The sequence below is a fragment of the Cibotium barometz genome, chromosome 2 (genome assembly GCF_041138505.1).
Source record: "Cibotium barometz isolate CiBa-2024 chromosome 2, ASM4113850v1, whole genome shotgun sequence".
NCBI lineage: Eukaryota > Viridiplantae > Streptophyta > Polypodiopsida > Cyatheales > Cibotiaceae > Cibotium > Cibotium barometz.
Window position 1 is genome coordinate 4,954,121 of NC_141047.1, and position 22,509 is coordinate 4,976,629.

Consider the following 22,509-nt stretch of genomic DNA (forward strand, 5'->3'; position numbering starts at 1 on the left):
TGTAGCCCCCCCCCCCCCCCCCCCCCCCTCGAGGTGATGGGGCAGCCAGTTGACTACAGCTTCTTCCGATGCCTTCCCGTCGAAGAAGTTGGTATGTTCGAGGAGATGGTAGCTCCCATTCGTATATGTGGTGTTATCTCACTCCAGACCCTCCACTCCAGAGAGTGGCACATTTATCTTCTCCTTCCCACTGAGTGCAGCATAGGGGATGGATTGGAGCATGGAGTCGGTGTGACGTGTCTGCCCCTATTCAAGGGCAGGCAATAGAGCTCTCGCACCATTTGCATGACTTGCGTATCACTGATGTGCTTACCCATCTTTGGCCCTTGGCGCGGATGGAGTTGGATGGCTTGGGCCATAGAGATTAGGAAGGGGAGATGGTGTCCTCCATCCTGGAGGTCTTGCCTTTTGTGTTTCTTCATTTTTTAGTGGTAGTACCCCTTCCCCCCTCCTACAGATACCTCCATTGTGACAGGTAGAGTCCAGAGTATGCATACTCTTGGGCTCGAACAGAGTGGCTGGAGGCCAGGATTCGTGCCCATTTGACGCGGCTCCATCCCCAGACTGATAAGTGACTACTCTCCATTGAAACCCATGCCCAAGACTCTTTGTGGAGGGCAGTTCTGACAGTTCCCCCTCCCATAGATCTTAGTTATGTGGATTGTCTCATGGAACATCTAGGTTTCAGGGGGCCCACAATGCTTTCAGAGGCGTGGTGTCCTTAGAGGAGCTTCATAGAGTAGCAGTTGGTGGACCCATTGACATTCTCTTCCTCTAGGAGCACCATCTTTCAGAGGGACGTACCTGCCATTGCAGGAAGATCTTGTAGGGTGGGAGTCATACCTTCTGGTCCCATTCTTTTGGCCCCTTCGGGACTCATGGTGGAGTATGCATTTCCACCAGTGACCAGCTATTGCTGACAGTGGTTCACTCAGGCACCATTGTCATTAGACGAGCTTAGTGGGTGATCATCAAGATTGAAGAGGACTGTGTGGGCTTCTTGAATGTATAGGCATTGAACATTGCAATAGGTAGGGCCACCTTCTGGAGTACAGCTCCTCAGTCCCTATTGCAGGCAGATTTCCTTTGTATGGATGGGGATTTTAACATGTTGGAGTGGGCAGAGAACAGACTCGGGGGTGGCATGGCTACAATTTCCGGTACTGAGTACTCGGCTTGGGAGGAGCTGATTGTGGCTCTCAAGGGACAGGACCTTTGGCATCTTCCATGGCCCTGGGAGTTTGTGTTTCTCTAGATCCGATAGGAGTACTGGCCCTAACCTATCCAAATTAGATTGGTTCTATGTAGATGAGTGGGCTTGTGGTTGTGGTGGCATGATTGTATTTTGGCAGGCACTACCTTCTCTGATCATGCACCGGGCATTCTCTCTTGGAGGAGGCAAGACATGTGTTTGAGTACCCGAATCTAGATAGCCTCATCTAGGACTCTAAGATTTCAGCAGGATAGAGGAGATTTGGGAGAGGCTAGATTTTCACTCAAGAGTAGCTGTAGGCACCTTAGATGGAGGCCTTGGGGAGATTAGTAATCTATTATAGGAGGCAGCACAAAGTAGATTGGCTGGCTTCAAAGAGCAAGAGAGGAGCATTCGTCAGGGCCTAGCGTCTCTACAGTGGCTTCAAGAGAGTGCACCATAAAGCCCGTGGATTGAGAGTCAGATGGTTGCCGCCTTTACTGAGAGCTCAGATCCATAGAGGAGCAGAGGGTGGAGTACAGATACCAGGCTAGAGCCTCCTTTTGGATGTAGGTTGGAGACAGGGTTATTGGGGATTTCTTTGAGATTGCAGGTCCACACAAGCGGAGAGATGTTATCCATAGGTTACGAGGCCAAGATGGATCCATTGTTACAGAACCCCCCCATGTGAGAGCCATTGCGATTGATTTCTTTAGCTTTCCTCACGGGTGCCCCCATATCCTCATAGGTGCTGGATGCCCGTGAGCGGGGTTGGCGACATACAAGAGAGGTGGTCCCTCATGCTCTCCGGACCTTCCTCCTAACCCTTTTCACGTTAGAGGAGTTGGCGAAGGCTATGACGGCACTACCTAGGGACAAATGCCCGGGAGAGGACGGGCTTCCAGTCTCCTTATTTCTCTGTCACTGGGATCTCATGGAAGGCGGCCTCAGAGTTGCCTTTAATGAGATAATGCTCACAGAAGCCATGTGGGAGAGGTTGTCAGAGGGATTGATCCACTTGATCCCAAGGAGGGTGGTGACGGATTGGAGATTTGGCAGTGAAGATCCATCATCCTTCTAGGGACCACCTACAAAATTTTGGCCAAGGTCATCAGTCTCGGCGGCTCTAGCCCTTCCTCCGCGACTTGATACATGGTACACAGACCGGTTTCGTTCAGGATCAGAGCATTTTGGACAACATCTTCACCTTCTTGGATGCGATTATCTCGGCCAAGATGCGCGAGTAGGATCTTATTGTTCTCCTCCTTGATTTCGCGAGAGCTTATGATAGAGTAGATTGGGGCTTTCTGGAGAGAACGATGTGCAGGATGAGATCTCCGAAGGAGTGGGTCCGAGGTTTTTCGGGACTCTACGTGGCTTCACACAGTAAAGTTCTTATCCAGGGACTAAGGCGCAACAAATTTCTGCTTTCTTGCTTGGTCTGGTAGGGCTTTGTCAGAATACGTAGCGGAGATGATGGCCAGATCTGGGAACACGAGCAAAAAACGCATGCAGAAAAACAGCACAAGAGAGAGAGAGATGTAGGCGTGTAACTCTGCTCTGATATACACAAGAAGATCCCGGTATGATACAATGAGTGGTATGGGGGTGGGGGCCTATTTATATGCCCCCACATGTGCAGTCGGCCTGCTGTAGGCAGCCGACTGGCCCTGAGAACTCCACGACCAGCACACATCTCCAGTCGGTGAGATCATCAGCAGTTGGCCACCTCCCAGATGTAGTCGTGGACCAGTTCAGCAGTCGGCCAGCACATGGGCTGCCTCCCAAGCCACAGAAAAATGGGAAAAAATAGGGGAATAATGCGGGGAGTGAGGAAAAATGATAAAACACCTGATAAGGGCGGGCACACCCACAACAAAGGCCCTGGTGTATAAATCTAGACAGGAGATGACTTCTAACACCCCCTCTCAGCTCCTGGCTGTGAAACCAACCACTGGGAGCTGGGGTGCCGCCTGAGCAAATCCTGAGAGAGCGACTTCGTGAAGAGGTCCACCGTACTGTCCTCTGTCGAACAGAATTCTAGCAAGATGTCATCAGCAACGATCTGTTCACGAACAAAGTGCCTCTGGATGACCATGGGTTCCTCCAGTGGAAGCCCAAACCTGCTATGCAACCTCTGCATCTTCACCACCTCACAAACAGCATCACAAACAGCCCGGTACTCTGCCTCTGTTCTCGACAAGGCAAAAGATGACTGTCTCCAACTACTCCGTAAAACTGCTCTTGGGCCTGAAGTAGATCCCCTCGTGTCCGGATCTCCTCCCCAAACTGAGTCACTCCAACCGTGGAGTTGGACTCCATCCAACAATCCCCCTCCTGTGTACAAGAGTCCATGATCCTTCGCATGCCGCAGAAACCACAGGAAACGCAATCCTGCCTCCCAAAGAGACATTTGCAACCATGAGCTCAACTGCCTCATCAGGGAGCTCTCGTCCGAACTGGTGTCCATCAACCAGATCAATGAACCATATAGCTTCTGAGTTACAGAGACATCACACTGCTCACAAGGATCAGCACTTGTTACGGTGCACAAACAAGTCCTGGAAACCTGATGAAACCTGTCAACCACCCCCTTTGAATCCGGAACCACAAAGCCTGGAGTATGCACGTCCTTTTGCAAGTAATCACCTGCCACCTGCCTGGCTTTCCGAAAGGTCCCCGTGGAAAGAACATCCTCATCTACTGGAGGTTCTTTGTCCCGAACATGACGAGACATCAGAGCAAAAGTGACCTGTTCAGTTTCCTTTGACTCACAAACACAAGAACCACCAACATCGGTACTGGAGAGTTCCTGCCAACTGCTGCCATCTACTGGTAAGCTATCCACCATCTGGTCTCGGAAAGCCTGTACGTGCAGCGTATCCACACTTAAGTGGCCATTACCAGACTGCCACTCATCACAAACCTGGGAGAGAGAGTGCCGAAAGCCTGTAAACTCCATTCTCCACTCCATCTTCCCAAACCACTTGGCCTGTTGCTTTGTCCCGGAGAGCAACAAAATGCTCATCAAACTCCACCCGTACGCCAGTCTTGCAAACCTGATGCACTGACAACAGATGAAAACAAAGTGCCGGAACATACAACACTTGGGAGGAATGCTTCCCCCCTCTGCCATCGGGAACTATCTCCATCCTGCCCTCACTGTGAACTGGGATAGTGGACCCAGTAAGAATATGACCAGAAAGCCTGCAGAGATCCTGTAAACCGGAACGGGAAGGAGTCATGTGCCTGGAAGCACCACTATCGAGAATCCACTCCCGAGTATCCGTTGCGGAGAATACTCCAATCTCCTCCCTGCCTGAAGAAAATGAAACATCGGTGTCCATCACCTCCAGGTGCACAAAAGCCGGAGTCTTCATGATTGCTGCTGAGGAATCTTCACCCTTCTCGGTCTTCCGCTTGGGACACTGCCTCCAATAGTGGCCTTTCTCGCCACAATCATTATAGGTCCTCTCTGCCTTCAGTTTCTCGCGGTCAGCGTCGGACTTCTTCTCAGAAGACTTCTCCGATGAAGCCTTCCCTTTGCCCGAATTACGGCCTTTCGACCGTTGGCCAGTAAAGGCCTCCGAACCTCCACCCTGAGGAGGGTTCGTGAATCGTTCCTCCTGGTCCAGGACCATGGTCACAAGCTCCTCCCACGTGATGGTGCTGAGTCTGCCACTGGTAATCAAAGAGGAGTAAAATGATGAGTACGAAGAGGGCAAGTGCGACAGCAACGTTATGGCCATGTCCTCTGACGATATCTCCTTCCTAGCCTGAAGAACTTCCTGCTGAAGAGCGTGCAGCTTGTTAATATGCTCCCGCATCGTCGACGACTTTGCAGGGCTCATAACCCGCATCTGTACTTCCAAGGAAATCCTCTTCATGGGCAATACCCTGTTGTAAAGTGAGGCCAAATGTTGCCATATACCTCTGGCCAGCGTCATATGCTTTACATGATTGATTACCTGCGGTGTGCAGTTGAGGAAAATAAACGAACGGACCCTGGCGTTGACACGATCCCACATCTGTGTCTGAGCCTCCCGGTCCTTTCGGATCGACGGTAACTCCCCTTCCTCAACTTCCGGCCGTGGAACACCAACAACGACGAAATCAGTGAGGTCGTAAGACTCCAGAACAGATTCCATCATAACCTTCCATATGCCGTAGTTACTCCCGTCCAACTGACGGTCCACTGGGAACGTGGGGAGTGTCGGGATCTTCACATGTCTCTCGGCCATCTCAAACAGATCTGCCATTGCGGGGATGTACTCTGAAAAGGGTGGGTGGGTGGGAACAAAGAAGAACTAAAACCTGCAAGTGGCTGTCCAGCAAATCAGCCCGCCGTCCTCTTGCTTCTCCTCTTCCCGAACAGTCCAAAACAGTCCACCAATCAGCCACAAAACAGTCCCCCCCTTGCTCACACAAATCCCAAGACCTATCTAGAGCCTAGGCTGTGATACCATGTCAGAATACGCAGCGGAGATGATGACCAGATCTGGGAACACAAGAGCAAAAAACGCATGCAGAAAAACAGCACAAGAGAGAGAGAGATGTAGGCGTGTAACTCTGCTCTGATATACACAAGAAGATCTCGGTATGATACAATGAGTGGTATGGGGGTGGGGGCCTATTTATATGCCCCCACATGTGCAGTCCGCCTGCTGTAGGCAGCCGACTGGCCCTGAGAACTCCACGACCAGCACACACCTCCAGTCGGTCAGATCATCAGCAGTCGGCCATCTCCCAGATGCAGTCGTGGACCAGTTCAGCAGTCGGCCAGCACATGGGCTGCCTCCCAAGCCACAAAAAAATGGGAAAAAATAGGGGAATAATGCGGGGAGTGAGGAAAAATGATAAAACACCTGATAAGGGCGGGCACACCCACAACAAAGTTGGTGTATAAATCTAGACAGGAGATGACTTCTAACAGGCTTCCCTCTAGCACGTTCTCTTTTTGTTTGTCACCCGAGCCCATAAGTAGTTTCCTCTTTGCCTAGGAGACCGGGCTCCAGGGACTGCATCTTCCCATCCGTGCATAGGAGGAGCTGATTGATTTTGAGTTCGCCAATGACACGGTAGTATACCTATTGGGGCACGAGGGGAATCTGTTGGACATGTCATCTCCAACATTTAATCTCCTTTTATCCCCTCTTTTATGCAGTTACTTATTTGATGTCACGTGCACCCTGCACTGGGGTACACAGTGACACACTGGCATGATCTTCAGTGCAGCATTTGTACAGAAGTAGAACCTTTTCTAGGATTATTTGTCGTACGCCGTGACCCCATTGTGAGCCCTCAGTCCAGGGATAGTCAGGCACGAGCTACGTAGGTTAGTCTCTGAGCTTTAGAGGTCAGTCAGTTGTCAGTCCTCTTAACCCACTTGGAGAGAGCATCATTCAGGAGCATGTATGTGTCAAGCTTAGCATTAGATGCATGTAAAGCATTTTAAGTGCATTCATATAGAAGGAGGGCAGCCCTAAGGCCAGCCCCAAGGCAGCCCATACTTGGGCTTTGCCTTGCAAAAACATCCAAGGGCTTTGCCAAGCAGTTGGCCAGCAGCGACAGCTGTGCAACAGCCCGACCAGCATCTTGTGGCCAGCCGACAGGGGCTAGAGTACCGACCAGCATATAATGCTGTCCGACTGGCATTTTTGCAGTCGTGAAGGTACTTTTCAGCAGCCTACTGGCTTTTCATAGTCGTGAGGAATATTTACAGCAGCTGACCAGGTTTTCCCAGTCCTGGAGGCTTCTTGCACCAGCTGACTGCTGTTTGAGGGGGGTATAAAAAGCATGGACTTATTTCCCACTTCAACATTCAGGTATTCAGCAGAAAGCGACTACAGTTTGCAGCATCCTACTCATCTCCAGGCAACAAGGAAGTCACTCTCCATCTCAGCCAGCATATGTGCAGTCCTTCAGTCATCTGGACTTGCATCAGTGGCCTAGGAGAGTCTTCAGTAGGGCCTCGGGATAGCTGGATACTCCGCTGACGTTTGGGCCTCCTCTTCCTTGCATTGGGCATTCATATCATTTGTACTCAGCATTGTACAACATTTCTCCAAAGAATAATATAAGCAAATACTCTTGCTTGAGGGGGGGGGGGGGTTTGCACTTTCAGTGGGTATTGGGACCCAATTTGGTGTCATCTTCTACATTCTACATTCTCTACTCTCTCCCTATTCTCTAAAGTTGATGCTACATATTCTCACCACATACAGGTATAAAGAAGGCCCTGTTGCGTGTTATCAAGATCAACCTCGGTGCATGTAACATCGGTATCAGAGCATCAGGTTGGTAACCCAACTCGGCTACCTAAAGAAGTGAGAGCATTTGGTGGATGGTTATACTTCGGTTGGGAAAAGAAACCCAGGCCTCCACCATGTCGGGAGAAACATCACATCACGAAGAAAGCCAGTAGGAAGGACTGGAGGCACAAAGCTTCCAAATAGAAAAAGCGCTTCCGCCAATCACAGAAGAGCTCCTGAAAACGATGATGGAGCAAATAAATTCTCTGAAGATGCAGCTTGCAACTGAACAGGAGAAACCCAAAGAAGGCATCTCAGATCTAGCACATGTCCTACTACATATTGAAGAACAACGAAGAAAAGACGACGAAGCAAAAAAAAAAGTTGATGAAGAAAAAGAATTGAGACGTGTCCACCATGTCGGGAGAAACATCACATCACGAAGAAAGCCAGTAGGAAGGAATGGAGGCACAAAGCTTCCAAACAGAAAAAGCGCTTCCACCAAGCACAAAAGAGCTCCTGAAAACGATGATGGAGCAAATAAATTCTCTGAAGATGCAGCTTGCAATCGAAAAGGAGAAACCCAAAGAGGGCATCTCAGATCTAGCACAGGTCCTACTACGTATTGAAGAACAATGAAGAAAAGACGACGAAGCAAAAAGAAAAACAGATGAAGAAAGAGAATTGAGACGCGTAGAGGAATAGAGGGATAGGGAAGCCACATGCAAATTTGAGGAAGACCAACACCGTAGAGAGAAGGCTGACCGAGAGTTCCAGCAAAGACTCAACTGGGAGGTGGTGCTAATCCAGAATCAACAAACCATGGCACAAATTCCAGCGGCTCTCCCTCATCAAGCAGCACCTTCCTTGTCCTTCACCACCCCTTCCACCACCGTCAAACGAACCTCTCCAAATTTTAGTAAGTGTGATGGTAAGTGTGATCATGCTACAATTACTCAATTTATATCAATTTGAAGCACATTTTCCACTAGCTAAAATCACAGATCCACAAGACAAAGTCCATGTGGCCGCCCCTCAACTCACTAGGGAAGCCGTTACTTGGTGGTAGCATTGGTCACAACTTCACACAAACCCCATCACAGGCCAAGTCCGTTCATTGGAACACCTTCGTGGCTGATCTCAAAGCTCGTTTTCTTCCACCATAGTACATGACCAATCTGAGGATGAGGTTACAAACTCACTCAGGGTGGTTCCCCTGTTTTGACCTATTCAAACAAGGTCATTACATTGGCCCAACAATTGGGTATATCGGAAGGAGATAAGCTCAAGCAGTTTATTCGAGGTCTAGATACCACCATTAGGTACCCAGTATGGAATTTTGAGCCTCAGACTTATGCACGGGCACTGACCCTCGCGTAGAATCATGAGCTGATGCTGAACGGAGGTAAGCCCAAGTAGGTACAGTCTACCCCAAAGCCCCAACAGTAGTCATCCACCTAGCAGTCATCTACGCAATGTAAGGGGGGCTTAGAACAACAAAGACCAAAAGGACCAAAAGAAGAATTCTTCGGGTCAATCGGGCGGGCCATAAGAAAGATTCTACGCCCAAGAAGGCTCCGAGGAAAAAGCTAAGGAGGGCATAACTGGAGGTTATCTCCAGCCTGATGAACAGACACGGTACCGGACAGAGAACCATTGTTTCTTCTGTCACACTGTGGGACATAGGAAGAAAGATTGTCCTAAATTCCAGGCTGAAAAGTCTGCTAAGGCATCCACTTCCACAGTAGCCACTGTAGAATCATCCACACCTCTGTCATCAGCCTCGAATGCCGTTCAGCTTTTACCCTCTTTGAATTTCGTGCCACCAGTGGTTTTTGATGATAAGCAGGAGGGTGAGGTTGAGGGCAAGACAAAGGCTCGCATCGGTGCCTATGGCCCTTCAAAGCGACAACAGTTCATTGTCCTCTTCGACATGGGCAGTTCTCAGGATGCCATCTCTCTGCAGTTGCAACAAGCTAACAATGAAGAATAGGTTCCCCATGCCCATAATAGAGTACAACCTCAGATGACTCAATGGTGCAAAGATTTTTTCTAAGATAGATCTTAAAGAGTGGCTACCATCAGGTTCGGATCTTTGAGGTTGACATTCCAAAAACAGCCTTTAGGACCGAGCGTGGCCACTATGAATTTGTGGTGATGCCCTTTGGTCTCACCAATGCACCAGTGACGTTCAACAAAATGATGTCTCGGGTTTTTCAGGATCTTATTGGCAAATGCGTCTTCATCTTCTTAGATGACATTCTTATCTTCTCAGGGATTGCAAAGCAACATGAGCGAGATTTGGCACATGTTTTGAAACCGGCCTTCAGAAATCAGACGGGCGGTGGAACAAACACTCACACACAAAACACTTCATCACCCATGAGAACCTGGAAAAGGAAAACAAACAGGGGAGCTAGAATGCTCCTGCAAATAGTACAAGGACACCGATTGGCCCCAAAACACAGTGGCGCCCCTTGCGGTATTTCTTTACTTGATCAAATATGAGTACAAAGTACAACTTGTCGAATCCTTTACCAATAAGATCCCTTTTAGCTTTTCACCTAGGACTTTCCAAATAAGGTCTCTCGATATTACAGCAAAGCATTCCATATAGAAGGCACACCCGTAAGACACCTCCCTGCTTGAAAAGGTCTTCTCCATCTCAACCATGGATCCCACAATCCTTTCCCAAACAGCAGTAGGGCTGTACCAAACCACATGTCCTTCCTATAGTCACAGCTTGTGTGTAACCTTGAGAAAACGAGAACGTATTCACATGAATCCAGAGATGCTTTCCTCACGAAACCAAAGACCTGTATCTGATAAACCACAGACCCTTGTATCCCCGATACCAAAGTCCTGTCTCCTCACGAAAGACCAATGTCCTGTTTCCATAACAGATAAATCCTCATATGCATCATCCAATCACAATGCCAAAAACTCAATGAGAGAACGATAGAGGACGTGTCAAGCAATCCCTGAATACACATAGTTCCAAGACGAAGAGCAAGACACATCTCTTCCAAGAACATCATCCTGTGCATCTTAACTTGATCCTCTGTATCCAAATCTCGTAAACAAAAACCTGCTTGCGAAGAGAGAGAGAGAGAGACCCCTTGGCTATTAGCCCCTCGGTGCCTCCTTCAGCTCACATGAAACCGGCTTTTAGAAATCTGACGGCCGGTGGAACAAACACTCACACACAAAACACTTCATCACCCATGAGAACTGGAAAAGGAAAACAAACAGGGGAGCTAGAATGCTCCTGCAAATAGTACAAGGACATCGATTGGCCCCAAAACACAGTGGTGCCCCTTGCGGTATTTCTTTACTTGATCAAATATGAGTACAAAGTACAACTTGTCGAATCCTCTACCAATAAGATCCCTTTTAGCTTTTCACCCAGGACTTTCCAAATAAGGTCTCTCGCTATTACAGCAAAGCATTCCATAGAGAAGGCACACCCGTACGACACCTCCCTACTTGAAAAGGTCTTCTCCATCTCAACCATGGATCCCACAACCCTTTCCCAAACAGCAGTAGGGCTGCAAAAAACCACATGTCCTTCCTATAGTCACAGCCTGCGTGTAACCTTGAGAAAACGAGAACCTATTCACATGAATCCAGAGACATGCTTTCCTCACGAAACCAAAGACCTGTATATGATAAACCAGACCTGTATCCATAAACCATAGGCCTGTATCCCCGATACCAAAGTCCTGTCTCCTCACGAAAGACCAATGTCCTGTTTCCATAAAAGATAAATCCTCATATGCATCATCCAATCACAATGGCAAAAACTCAGAGAGAGAAAGATAGAGGACGTGTCAAGCAATTCCTGAATACACATAGTTCCAAGACGAAGAGCAACACACATCTCTTCCAAGAACATCATCCTGTGCATCTTAACTTGATCCTCTGTATCCAAATCTCGTAAACAAAAACCTGCTTGCGAAGAGAGAGAGAGAGAGACCCCTTGGCTATTAGCCCCTCGGTGCCTCCTTCAACTCACCTTCTTCAAGAGAGATAGAGAGAGAGAGATCCACGCTGACTGCTTCCACATATGCAGCCTCCTGGCGTAGAGAGCCTCATTTGACCCTCATCTGACTGCCATATTGTCTGCAGAAAAACTCTTGCCTGACGCCTGCCTAGCTACCCATCACTGGTTGCCCCTCAGGTTGCTTGCTTGGCTGCCCTATACTGCCCGTCTGTAGTCCACAACCGGTGGTAGCATCACACCTGGCGGCAGCAGCGGCTCATCTGGCGGCAGCAACAGATGCAATAGCATTAGCGCGGCAGCAACAGTCTCGGCGGCGGCGCGACTGGACTCGGCGGCGGCGGCAGCACGGCTGTACCCGCCTGCAACGGCGGCGCGGCGGCGACAGCGACAGCGGTAGTACCCAACGGCGGCTGCGACGGCTCCCGGCCCGGCGGTGGTACTTGACGGCGGCGGCGGTGGTAGTACCTGGCACCCGGCGACAGCGGCACCTGGCAGCGGCGGAGGCTCCAGTGCCCTGCGACAGCGCAACAGCTCTGTACTCGGCGACAGCGCAGCACTCGGCGGCGGCACTCAGCGGCGGCGGTACCTAGTAGCGACTGTACCTGGCGGCCCCATGCGCAAAACGTGCCCATGCATAATTTATCCGGCCACACCCACCGGCGATCACCCACGGCTTCTCCACCACCCCTCCTCCTTCGAATCTCTGCCACCTTCCCTTATATAAAGAAAGGATGTGTTTTTTATAAAAACGTCAAAAAGCAAAGGTTTTAAAATCGCATGCTTTTCAAATAATAATATTTATTTATTTTTTAATCATTCAAAGGTTTAAAAACCTTATAACATCAAAATCCCTTTTGTCCTTTTTCTCACTTGGGCTGGCCACTATTTATGAGTTTTCTTTTCACATTTAGCTGATGCCTGTCCACACTGTGCGTCCTTTGCCCGTGCTTGTGCCCACCTGCTTGTTGTCCAGAGAGAAAAACACAGGGTTGTAACATGTTTTGCAACTCTTGCAAGATAATGAGTTGTTTATCAATGCCAAGAAAAGTGAATTTGGAGTACAAGAAATCCATTACTTGGGATACATCATCAGTTCTTCAGGTATCAGTTGGGATGTTCCCACTACAACCCAGGAAATCCGCTCATTTGTGGACCTTTGTCAAGCCTATAGCACACATATGGACAAGTTTTTTGACCTTGCAACACCTCTTACTGACTTGCTCAAGGTGTAACTATTTGGCCCTCCTAGCTCTATTTCACATAACGAAATCCGTGCCTGGACACTAGATAGGTGGAAGAAGACATGGTGACAGGGTCCATAATAATTGATTAAGAAAAAGCACCATTCTTGGTCAAAAAGCAAGAAAAAGCAAAAAGTCAAACACGGTTGACCGTGAGCCAAGGGCACCATTGGAAAGAGGAGACTGAGTCGGTCCAAAAAGCTAAAAGGCGCTTTCTCAAAAAGCAGCTCTAAGGCCAAAAAGCAAGGCCTTAAAGCCATAAAAGCAAAGCACCAAAAGTTGAGTAATATTTTATTAATAAAAGTAAAAAGAGAAAAGCAAAGCTTAAAAAGGCAAAGCAAAAGCATGAAGGCTTTTTTGGCAAAAAGCAGGGTCTCTTACAAGTATAAAAAGGATTGGACTTCTCTTGTAGTACCATGAACAAGATCATTGAAGATTGAAGGAGATTGATCATGGAGAGCTTCTTCTTCGCCATCAACACCTTCTCCAACTTGCTTTTCAGATGTACGATTAGCCCTAGACTTGTATTGTTACACGGGGCACAGTTGCGTGGGCCACTGAGGCCGTGGTCATCATCGTATTTCTATAGTGCCAATTCGAGCTCCACCTACAGGTCAGTGGACTCAAGGTTATAGCCAGAGACGGGAGATTTGCAGCAGTATTGGTGTGTGGCAATCTGGAGACCGGGAGGCCTTCCTAAGGATGTGGCGTCATGGTCCCTTTCTTACCAACAGTTTGGCGAGCCCACTTGGCACTAAAGACCACTTGTGTGGTTGTTTCCCCCTCCCCCCATTGTATGAGATAGCTTTCTCCTCCCCAGAGCTTTATTAGATTCATACCATGGTTTTGCATCCATACATCGGCTTATGATGAAGGGTAACCCCAATGTCCTTATGCTTAATGAGGTGGATGCAATGCTCTTGCAAGAACAGCAATCTCCACAAAATCGAACTAGTATGCATGTGGGTGATCAGACATTTGGTGCCAGTTAGAAAGGTTAAGGCAAAGCCTTTTTCTCAGGGCGGATACAAGCCAAAGACACAATTGGCTTAGTCTTTTGGCAAGGATATTGAGAAGGGGGGTGAAAAGCCAAAGAAGAAAGGCAAATGCAATTATTGTCGGAAGCTAGGCCATTATATCAATGAATGCATAAAAAGGCTGGAAAGGAGAAGAAGAAAGAGTCAGGCATGGTTTTGGGCATTCAAATCAGCTACACAAATCATAGCGTCAGCGAGAGCTGGAGCTGGAGCTGTCCTGCCTTGTTTGTGAACGTGCGTCTCCCCCCCCCCCCGCGAGCATTTTTGGTGATTTTGCACCTTTGTGCCTCCAGCCCTTCTTCCCCCCCTATGCCTTTTGTGTTTTTCGTTTCTCCACAAGTTTTTTTGCTTCTTGCATTCTTTTCGCCTCACCCCCTCCTTCAAGCTCTGTTGCAGCCCTTCTGCTTCGCCTTCCCCTACCCTTTTCTTGCCATTCGGTGTTTCTCGTCCACAGGTTATGGCTCCTGGTAGTCTTTATTTCGGTAAGTTTCGGTAACTTTTGATCTTCGAACCCCCAGGAGGACTCCTTGGCAGCCGCTCCGTCATCCCCAACTGAGGCTGCCGTCCCTTGCCTATCCTTTTTAATATATGCCAAGACAGTTGAGAACATGTATAGGGTAGTCTAGGTGAGTTAGTGCTTATTAGATCAGTTGTGAGCCCTCATGAAGGGATGCAGTCGTTTGTTAGCCCTCCTGAAGGGATGCAGTCGTTTGAGTGACTTTTAGATTAGGGTTAGTTTTTTTCCCCCAAAAATAGATCTTTCTATTAGTCAAAAGAAAGCGTCTGCATAATGCATACTTTAACCCAGGGCTGATAGAGGCAACACGGTACAAATGGTCCCTCATGCGAGGTCTAGAGAAACCCAAAGAACAAAAGCAGGGGAGGGGATCCGTCTCCGGCTGGCCGCTGTCAGAGGAAGGCTACATCAAGGGAGGGGGAGGAAAAGGCCATACAGATTAGGGTTAGAGTTTGCATATATAGGGTAGTGCAGAAATCAACTAAAAGCTTTTTAGGAGATCAGGGGAAAAGCTCTATCCCTTCATGGTTCTGCTTTGACGTGTGTTGTCCTCATGCTACCTTGCTCCAGCTGTCTTCAGCAGCCCAGTCCTCTTGTGACATTAGTCTGTGATCTTTTGTTTGGTTTCTTCGTTAACTTTGCTACTAACCCATCCAATTATTATTTTATGCTGCTGTAGCTGATTTTCAGGTCTTTTCTTAAGCTGATTTTCCAACCTATCTGAGATGAAGCAATTAAATTTTATTTTTTTGGTACAATTTGACAAGCTAATTTAATTTTTGCAATCACAACATCTAGTTTATCTACTTGGTTAGGAGCCAAAGCAAGTTGCTTTAGAATCTTTGTGTCCGTACATCCTGCTATTTCATTAAGTCAAAGATTAGCCAAAGGAACCGCCCTTGTTTAATGTTCTCACATCTGCTAGAACACTTTTGCAGGCTGTTGTTGGTGCTTTGCAAGCACGTTTTCATAGCGCAAAAAAGGAGATTGATTCAGAACTCGCTGTGTTTGCAGCAGATCTGCTTGATTTCATGGAAATTGAAGCAGGGGTACAAGATGCAGAGTGGCAAGCAAGGCAAGAAGATCTCCTAGTTTTGGCCCGACAGTATTCCATTATGTCTGTCGAAGATTTCAGAGTACAGTGTGAAGGCATAGTTCAAAAGCTAGAGGATGAGCGCCAAACTCTACCTGTGGGCAGGTTAAAACAACTTCACACACGCTTGCTTTTCATTCTGACTAGATGCACGAGATTATTGCAGTACCAGAAAGAAGGTGGCACTGCCAAGGATGGGCTGACACTTCGGGATTACAAGAGTGGAGTACTTGGAAGCAAGGATTTACTATCCACATCAAAAGAGGGTACGGTGAAGAGGTATTATAGTCAAGAACAGCGAGGGATTGATTGGAGAAACTACGATCTGGGTGCCATTCAGAAAGTGGCTAAGGAAGTGCACAATCAATTGCCAGAAGATCTAGTAAAAGAAACAGAACCAATTTCAAAGAAGAAATTCTTGAATATTGTCAATCCACATTCACCGGAGAAGATGGACTCAAGAAGCTCCAGCAACAACAATGCTAGTCTTAGCAAGGCATCATTGGATTCTGCAAAGTCAAATGAAAAACTGGGTAGAGAGAAACGCCAAGGAAAAGAGAATTGGAAGGAAGTTCGAGTTTTCAACTGTCATGTCCCAGAGGTAGCTTTAAAGGATGGGGCACAGCTGATTGGTGCACAAACAAGACAGCAGAAAGTCCTTTATACAAACTCTGGAGATCGACTGAGCAACTCTGATGACATTCAACTTGTGATTTGTAGGATTTGTGAGGACGAAGTACCAACATTTCAACTAGAGGAACATTCCCACATATGTGCTCTTGCAGTTCGATGTGATGTGAAAGGTATCAGCGTGGACGATCGTCTATGCAAACTTGCAGAGATTTTGGACAGGATGCTAGATTCACCTACACCAAATAGTTCACATGTCATGCAGGGAGAAAGTCCAGATAAATTTAAGTCTTGTGCCTTCAATCAAGCTGTATCTCAATATGCCTTGACAAGATCAAGTGAATGTTATCAAAAAGATGAAGAGTCACCAGATGATCTTCAAGAGGTAGAAGCTGCTAGCACTGAGGTCATGAGTTTCAAGAGGCTTTTTGGAACCAAGTCTGAACATAGTCGTGCATCATCCTCAGCTGGCAGCATAACACCCAAGTCTCCTTTGACAAACACCACCTATTTTGATGTGCATCTGGATGCACGGGCAAGCTTGGGGGAATTTGAAGATCCAGCGCAGGTTTTCTCTTCACCTTGAGAGAGAGAGAGAGAGAGAGAGAGAGAGAGAGAGAGAGAGAGTCTACTAAAGACCCAATGGGCCTATGAGACCAAAGTGATAAATAATGTCCATGGCATATCTCATTATGGAACAGAAAATAAAATACATATCTCATCATGGAACAGAAAATAAAATAGAACAAATCAAAACTATCTCACTGGAGTGATACAAAAATGTCCATGGAAATCTCATCATGGAATACAAGGAACTTGAAACATGAAACATGAGAGGAGTGTCAATCCCCAATAAATGGTATACATATCAAGCATGGGATTAATAAGTATGGCCGAGAGGTCTCTCTCAGCTGTGTGGAGCAGGATCCTTTTTTTTAATGGAAAAGAGACTTATTATTCTGCAACACGGGAGATTTCAGACCAAGCAAGGGGGAAATCTCAACTAATCTGGTGCCTTGCGATTTCAGATCAAGCAAGAGGGAATTCTGAACCACTCTGGTGCCTTGTGCTGCCAGCAAGGTCCCATGTGAGATAGATCGTCCTCACCCTAAGTGGGAAGGCATGTAGCTGCTCCTCACTGGAGACAAACCACAATCGGAAGACAAATGCACAAATTTAGATCACTTAACCTTGATAACTAATGAACAACAAAAGCATCTACAAATCTGAAAATGACAATGCTCAATTTGACACCACCACTCGGGCCGGAAAGGGCCGACCCCCCCCAATACAATATGTATTTCTTGGAGTATTTAATGAGTACAAATTTCAAGGGCTTATAAGCCAGACTCCTCCATACATGGAGTGAATACAAATGTGACAAATATTGTAAATGTTATCGGTGGCGAATCCATTTGTAGATGAAGACTGTGTCGAAGGCAACTAGTCTCCCACCTTCACTGGGCTAGGCACCCACACTACACTGGTCTTCCCCGCACTACACTGGTCTTCCGGGACCGTGTACCAACAGGCACGCTCGTACTAACACCTGGCAGGGTGATTCACCACGGAGGGAGGAAAACCTGGCACTCCCAATAAAAGCTTTACTCCCAAATTTCCTAAGCCCGTTGACCTTCACTGGCTCTCAAAACTTGAGAGCACGGTCAGGGCAAGCTCAAAGAAAGTATAATCTCACATACTCCCGGTGAGAGAGTGATAGCAGCTACGCTACACACAAATCAAGGAAGAAAACAAAGATAATAACAATACTCTATTGTATCATTCTGTTTGCAGCTCTTACCTGGTGGAAAAGGTAGGTTGTCGTGACCAGCAGTTTATGCTCCTCTAAGACACAACCTTCATTCAAATTCGTACATGTAGAGCCGGTTCACAGTAGGTACATCTAGTGCAGCAGGTAATACTGTAAGCACAGTAGGTATAGTAGGTTTTTTCAGTAGGGTTTGCAGCAGTACAGCTGGTACAGCTGGTACAGCAGGCTGTACAGAAGGGTTTCCAATAAGTACAGTAGGTACAATATGGTATTGTATTGCAGCTAGGAGCTGTACATAACAATTGACTTGCAAATGAGAAGGGATGTGCCAGCCTCATTCAGGTTTGTTTCCACACCGAATCCAAGCTAGAGGAAGAAAGAGAGTGCAGTCGGGTCCTTGCTGTAACACTTTCGAAGAGAGAGAAAGAGGAGTTTTTTTTTTGGTACTTCTGTTTCAGCATGCCAAGTAGAGGGAGCCTGGGTGTTTTCTATACACCGGTGAGAAGGAGAAAAGGAGTCGGATTTGCTACTTCACCATGGAAGAGAGTGTGAGCAGTAGGGCCCCTTTGAAGAGAGAGACTGCACCACTTTCGAAGAGAGAGAGAGAGAGAGAGAGAGAGAGAGAGAGAGAGAGAATCGGGTTGGCAGGAGTGTGTGAGTCTTGGTGTGTGTGTGTGTGTGTGTGAGAGAGAGAGAGAGAGAGAGAGAGAGAGAGAGAGAATCGGGTTGGCAGGAGTGTGTGAGTCTTGGTGTGTGTGTGTGAGAGAGAGAGAGAGAGAGAGAGAGAGAAGCGTGGAGGTTGAATTCTTTCTGCTCTCCGCCCTTGCCAGTCATTTGGGCGCCCACTTGCTTGTACAGCCACCCTCAGCTTGAAGGCGATGCCTGCTGCAGCGGAGTCTTGTGCTTTTTTGATTATAAACCCTCTAAATGATAAACAAGATTTTGCAGCAAATCTGGCGAGCTTATCAACGACTCTCTCAGCGTAGCATACAAGGGTTTCCGGCTCTAGGGTTTCAGGCAGCAGTGGAAGAAGATAAAAAATAAAAAATAAAAAAATTCAGGTTTGCAGGTTTTCTCAAGGGTGCAGCAAGGGTTCAAGCAACTATTCAAGGGTTTGCAGCTACTGATTTAGGGTTTGCAGCTGTTGAATTAGGGTTTGCAGGTGCTGAATTAGGGTTTTCAGTGCTGAATTAGGGTTTGAGAGAACGGGTTTTCTTTGCTTTTGTACATGGATTTGGATGACCCGGTTGCTGCTGTTGGTGGCATGGCTGCCAATAGCCTTAACATGGATCTTATTGAGGAGATGATCGAGAAGGATGTGGGTTATATGCTTCAGATGCCTCGGAGCAACAAAAACGTCAAAGGCTTGATGTCGATGCAAGCTACACTCCGGTGAATGTTGGAGAGAATGCAGAGGAAAGTTCTCAGGTACTTTCTCCGGAGTTTGCACGTTTGCTGCAGATCACTGGTGAGCTTCTGCAAGAATATGTGAAGGCAAATAGCGTGCAAATGGCTGCAGTAGATAATGGTGGTGTGGCTTATGTATGCATGGAGACTACTTTGTTGCTACAACAGCTAGCAGATTTTCATGATCGTGCTGCTATCTTCTTCTTTACTGGGCATATTCCATTGTTGCCTCGTCTTAGAGCATGGTTGGGCCACTTGGTGTCGCCCGAGGCACTTGAGGAGATTTATGATGGTCCGAGAGGCTTTTATGAAATACTTTTTCGCACTTCGGAAGCCCGTAGGGCAGTCTTGGAGCAGGTACCACTCTTTTTGGTTGGGCAGTTGGTTCATGTGGTTCCGTGGAAGCCTATGGTAGAGTACCAAGATATGTTGCGCCAGGCTTGCCCAGTTTGGGTTGAAGTGAAACAATTCCCACCAATGTTTTGGCATGTTTTACCAGGTCTCATGCGAGGGACATTGTTCGTCATCTTGGGTATCCGGTGGGTGTGGATGTGGACCCCCAAGCGCTTCTTGCTTGGATTTCTGCTCGGATCTCGGATAAATTTGTGTATTGGAAAGCTCAAGTGTGGCCTATGCACGTGAGGGTTAAGGTAGCTCAGGTTATTATGCTTAGCATGATTTCCTATTTTTTGCCTTTGCTACCTTGGACACACAAATCTCTTCTCCGTTTGGTTGCTCCCATTCGGTTTATGTTGTGGAAGAGGCAAGGAAATATTATGGATCAAACATGGATAGCTTGGAATCACATTACGACGCCCAAAAGAATGGGTGGGGTTGCTTTACTGGATGTCCGCTTGCATATGGTGGCGCGTAGGTGGGCGCTTTTTCAGGATATGTGTTTGCAGGAGCAGCCTTGGGTATTCATGGCTCGTGACTTGATTGAGTTGGAGGGATTGTCACATGGACGGACACGTGTGTAGGCTTCATGGTGGGACATTGTGAATGCGGCTCATCCTGTCGGTATTCGCTCATCTCACATTTTATCGCATATTCTCCTTTCTTGGCATGAAGTTCTACTATTGACTCGGTGGGATCCTGGTCATGAAAGACTACTTTTGAACTCTTTGCAGTTCGAAACATTTGTGGAGTCGCGTGTCATTGTTTGGCCAGACAGAGATGCTTCACGCATACGACTCAACCGCATGGTCAGGTTAGGCTTGGTTAGAATCCGAGATGCTGTGATACCTGGTCGTGACAGGCCATATTCGTTTCGTCGTATTTGGCAGCACTTTTAGGATCCTCGGACATTTCAGCCACTATGGGTTGACATCATGCATGCAGTTCAACCTTTTACTCCATTGCCTCGGCCATCTGCAGATCAGCCTTGGCTTGATTGGGCACTATGTAAATCTGGTGACTTGATATCACTTTCAGCTAACTAGGCCTATCATAAGCTCGTATGAGAGAAAGATTGGGTTTCAGCCAAGGCCAATACGGTGTGGGGATTGCATAAGTCTAAATCGTGGTGGCAGAAAACTCTTATGCGTAGTTGGCAGTCTAAACTCCCTTACCAAGGTAAGGTTTTCATTTGGAGGATGTTGGTGGGAGGGTTACCTACACAGGATCAGCTCAGCCGTCGTAAAATTACATTGGCCTCTTGCTTCTTTTGCACGACATGCACTGAAACAGTTACGCATCTGTTCATGAGTTGTCCAGTGGCCCGTCAGATTTGTTTTTTTGTCTCTCGTGTTTGGGAGGCAGTCGAGAGGTCTACTGTTTCGGCTCATCAGTGGATATTTGGGATTTGTCCTCAAGTCATTACTTCGGAAAGTCACCTTGTGATATTCCATTTTCTTAGATGGACAGGACTTTGGCATATTTGGACTACACGGAATGGGTTCATCTTTGATTCCTTGTCTGGAATACATGGGCACATTCTACGTATCCGCGGTTTGCTGCTTTGGCAGTTTTCTTCTCTTCTCTCAGCTCAGCTACTGGATGCAGATGTTATTTCGTTATGGTCTACGGCGGCTCGATGCTTTTATCTGGGATGCTTATTTGGCTAGGAGGCTTTCTTATTAGTGTACAGGTTTGCATGGTCATGATCCTTTAGAGGATCTTTTGTGGGGGCTTTTTTGGGGCCATAGGTTCTGTGTGAGCCATGTGGCTGATCTACATTTTTACATATAATATAAAACACCATTTCACGAAAAAAAAAAAAAAGAATCAGGTTGGCAAAATTTCTCACCTCCACGTACTCCATCCATCGTGTTCTCTTTATGGCAAATACATAACTTAATTCAAATGGGTTTTGGGCACCCACACTTATTGTTGTCCAAGGCTAATAACTTTAATGAGAGTGAATATATAACTTTATAAATATAAAGGTTAGAATAAGAACATTTAAAATAAATGAATATGCCAAACTTACCACTTGTTCACATGTAATAAAACATGTCAGAAGACAGGGAAAGCTTCACAGCTCATCACTGGCAAGTGTCCCCGCTCAGTAAGTGGCACATCATGGCAGGCAGCTACACAAATACAAGTCATGCGAAAACAATTTCAGACATGCAAAAATGGATGCATGTGCCCATGAAATGGACAAAATCTCCCTTTCATGAAACTTGTACAAAACATTCTAGTCGGGCACAAAATTGCGCGATAGAATGTGAAAACCTTGGCCTTCTTATGGAGTGCTGTCGTCTTATAGGCAAGATGCAATACAAACACGGGTCCTTCCATGGAGTGACAGTCCCATGGACAGGACACCGTCTTGGCCATACACAGGTGGCACGATACATGCTCCCGTCCATATTGCACGATCTTGGTCACACACGGGTGGCATAAAACTGACTCTTGTCCATGTGACACACAGAGTAACTGGCTCTTCCACATGGGACACCAGCCTGGCCTCATGTGAACATGGCACAAATCTGGCCGCTCTATGGAGTGACAGTCCCATAGAAGTGGCATGAGCAATGGAGATGGACCAAATGGTGACATCCCCCCGGCTTCTAAAAAGTTGACCTCAACTGAAAAGCCTCAAGATATGCCTGTTGCGAAAGTTGTGGGTATTCAGCAAAATAATCCTCATCTACCCACTTTGCATCAATGGGTAAATAATTGTTAAACTTCACAAGGTATGTCTTGGAAAGCTTTCGAGCTGGTAGCCTTTGCTCCTTGTTAAAGACAATCTGCTCTGGCTAGAGGATGTTCTCAAGCTTATTTGACATCAAGCTCTGGCGGATCTTCTGTGACAGGCTCGTCAAGATCTGGCCCCACATATTTCCGCAAAAGACTCACGTGAAAGGCATTGTGAATCTTCCAATGACCGGGTAAAGCAAGTATGTAAGCCACTTCATTG

The 22,509-nt window shown here is 47.2% G+C and overlaps 1 protein-coding gene across 12 annotated transcripts in view; it reads left to right on the forward strand.

Annotated features, from left to right (window-relative positions):
* The window catches only part of LOC147640564 (putative serine/threonine protein kinase IRE), a 151,582-nt gene that overhangs the window by 5,472 nt on the left and 123,601 nt on the right, over positions 1-22,509 (forward strand). For 11 of the 12 annotated variants that reach the window (XR_015268014.1, XR_015268005.1, XR_015268015.1 and 8 more), the window contains exon 4: positions 15,180-16,532. The exons of the other annotated variant lie outside the window; for it this stretch is intronic. Coding sequence is in view for 8 of the 11 variants with exons in the window: in XM_086812960.1 (XP_086669086.1) it covers positions 15,180-16,532 (1,353 nt within the window). In the remaining 3 variants the exon portion in view is untranslated. The remainder of the gene's footprint in view (positions 1-15,179; positions 16,533-22,509) is intronic. 12 annotated transcript variants of the gene reach the window in all.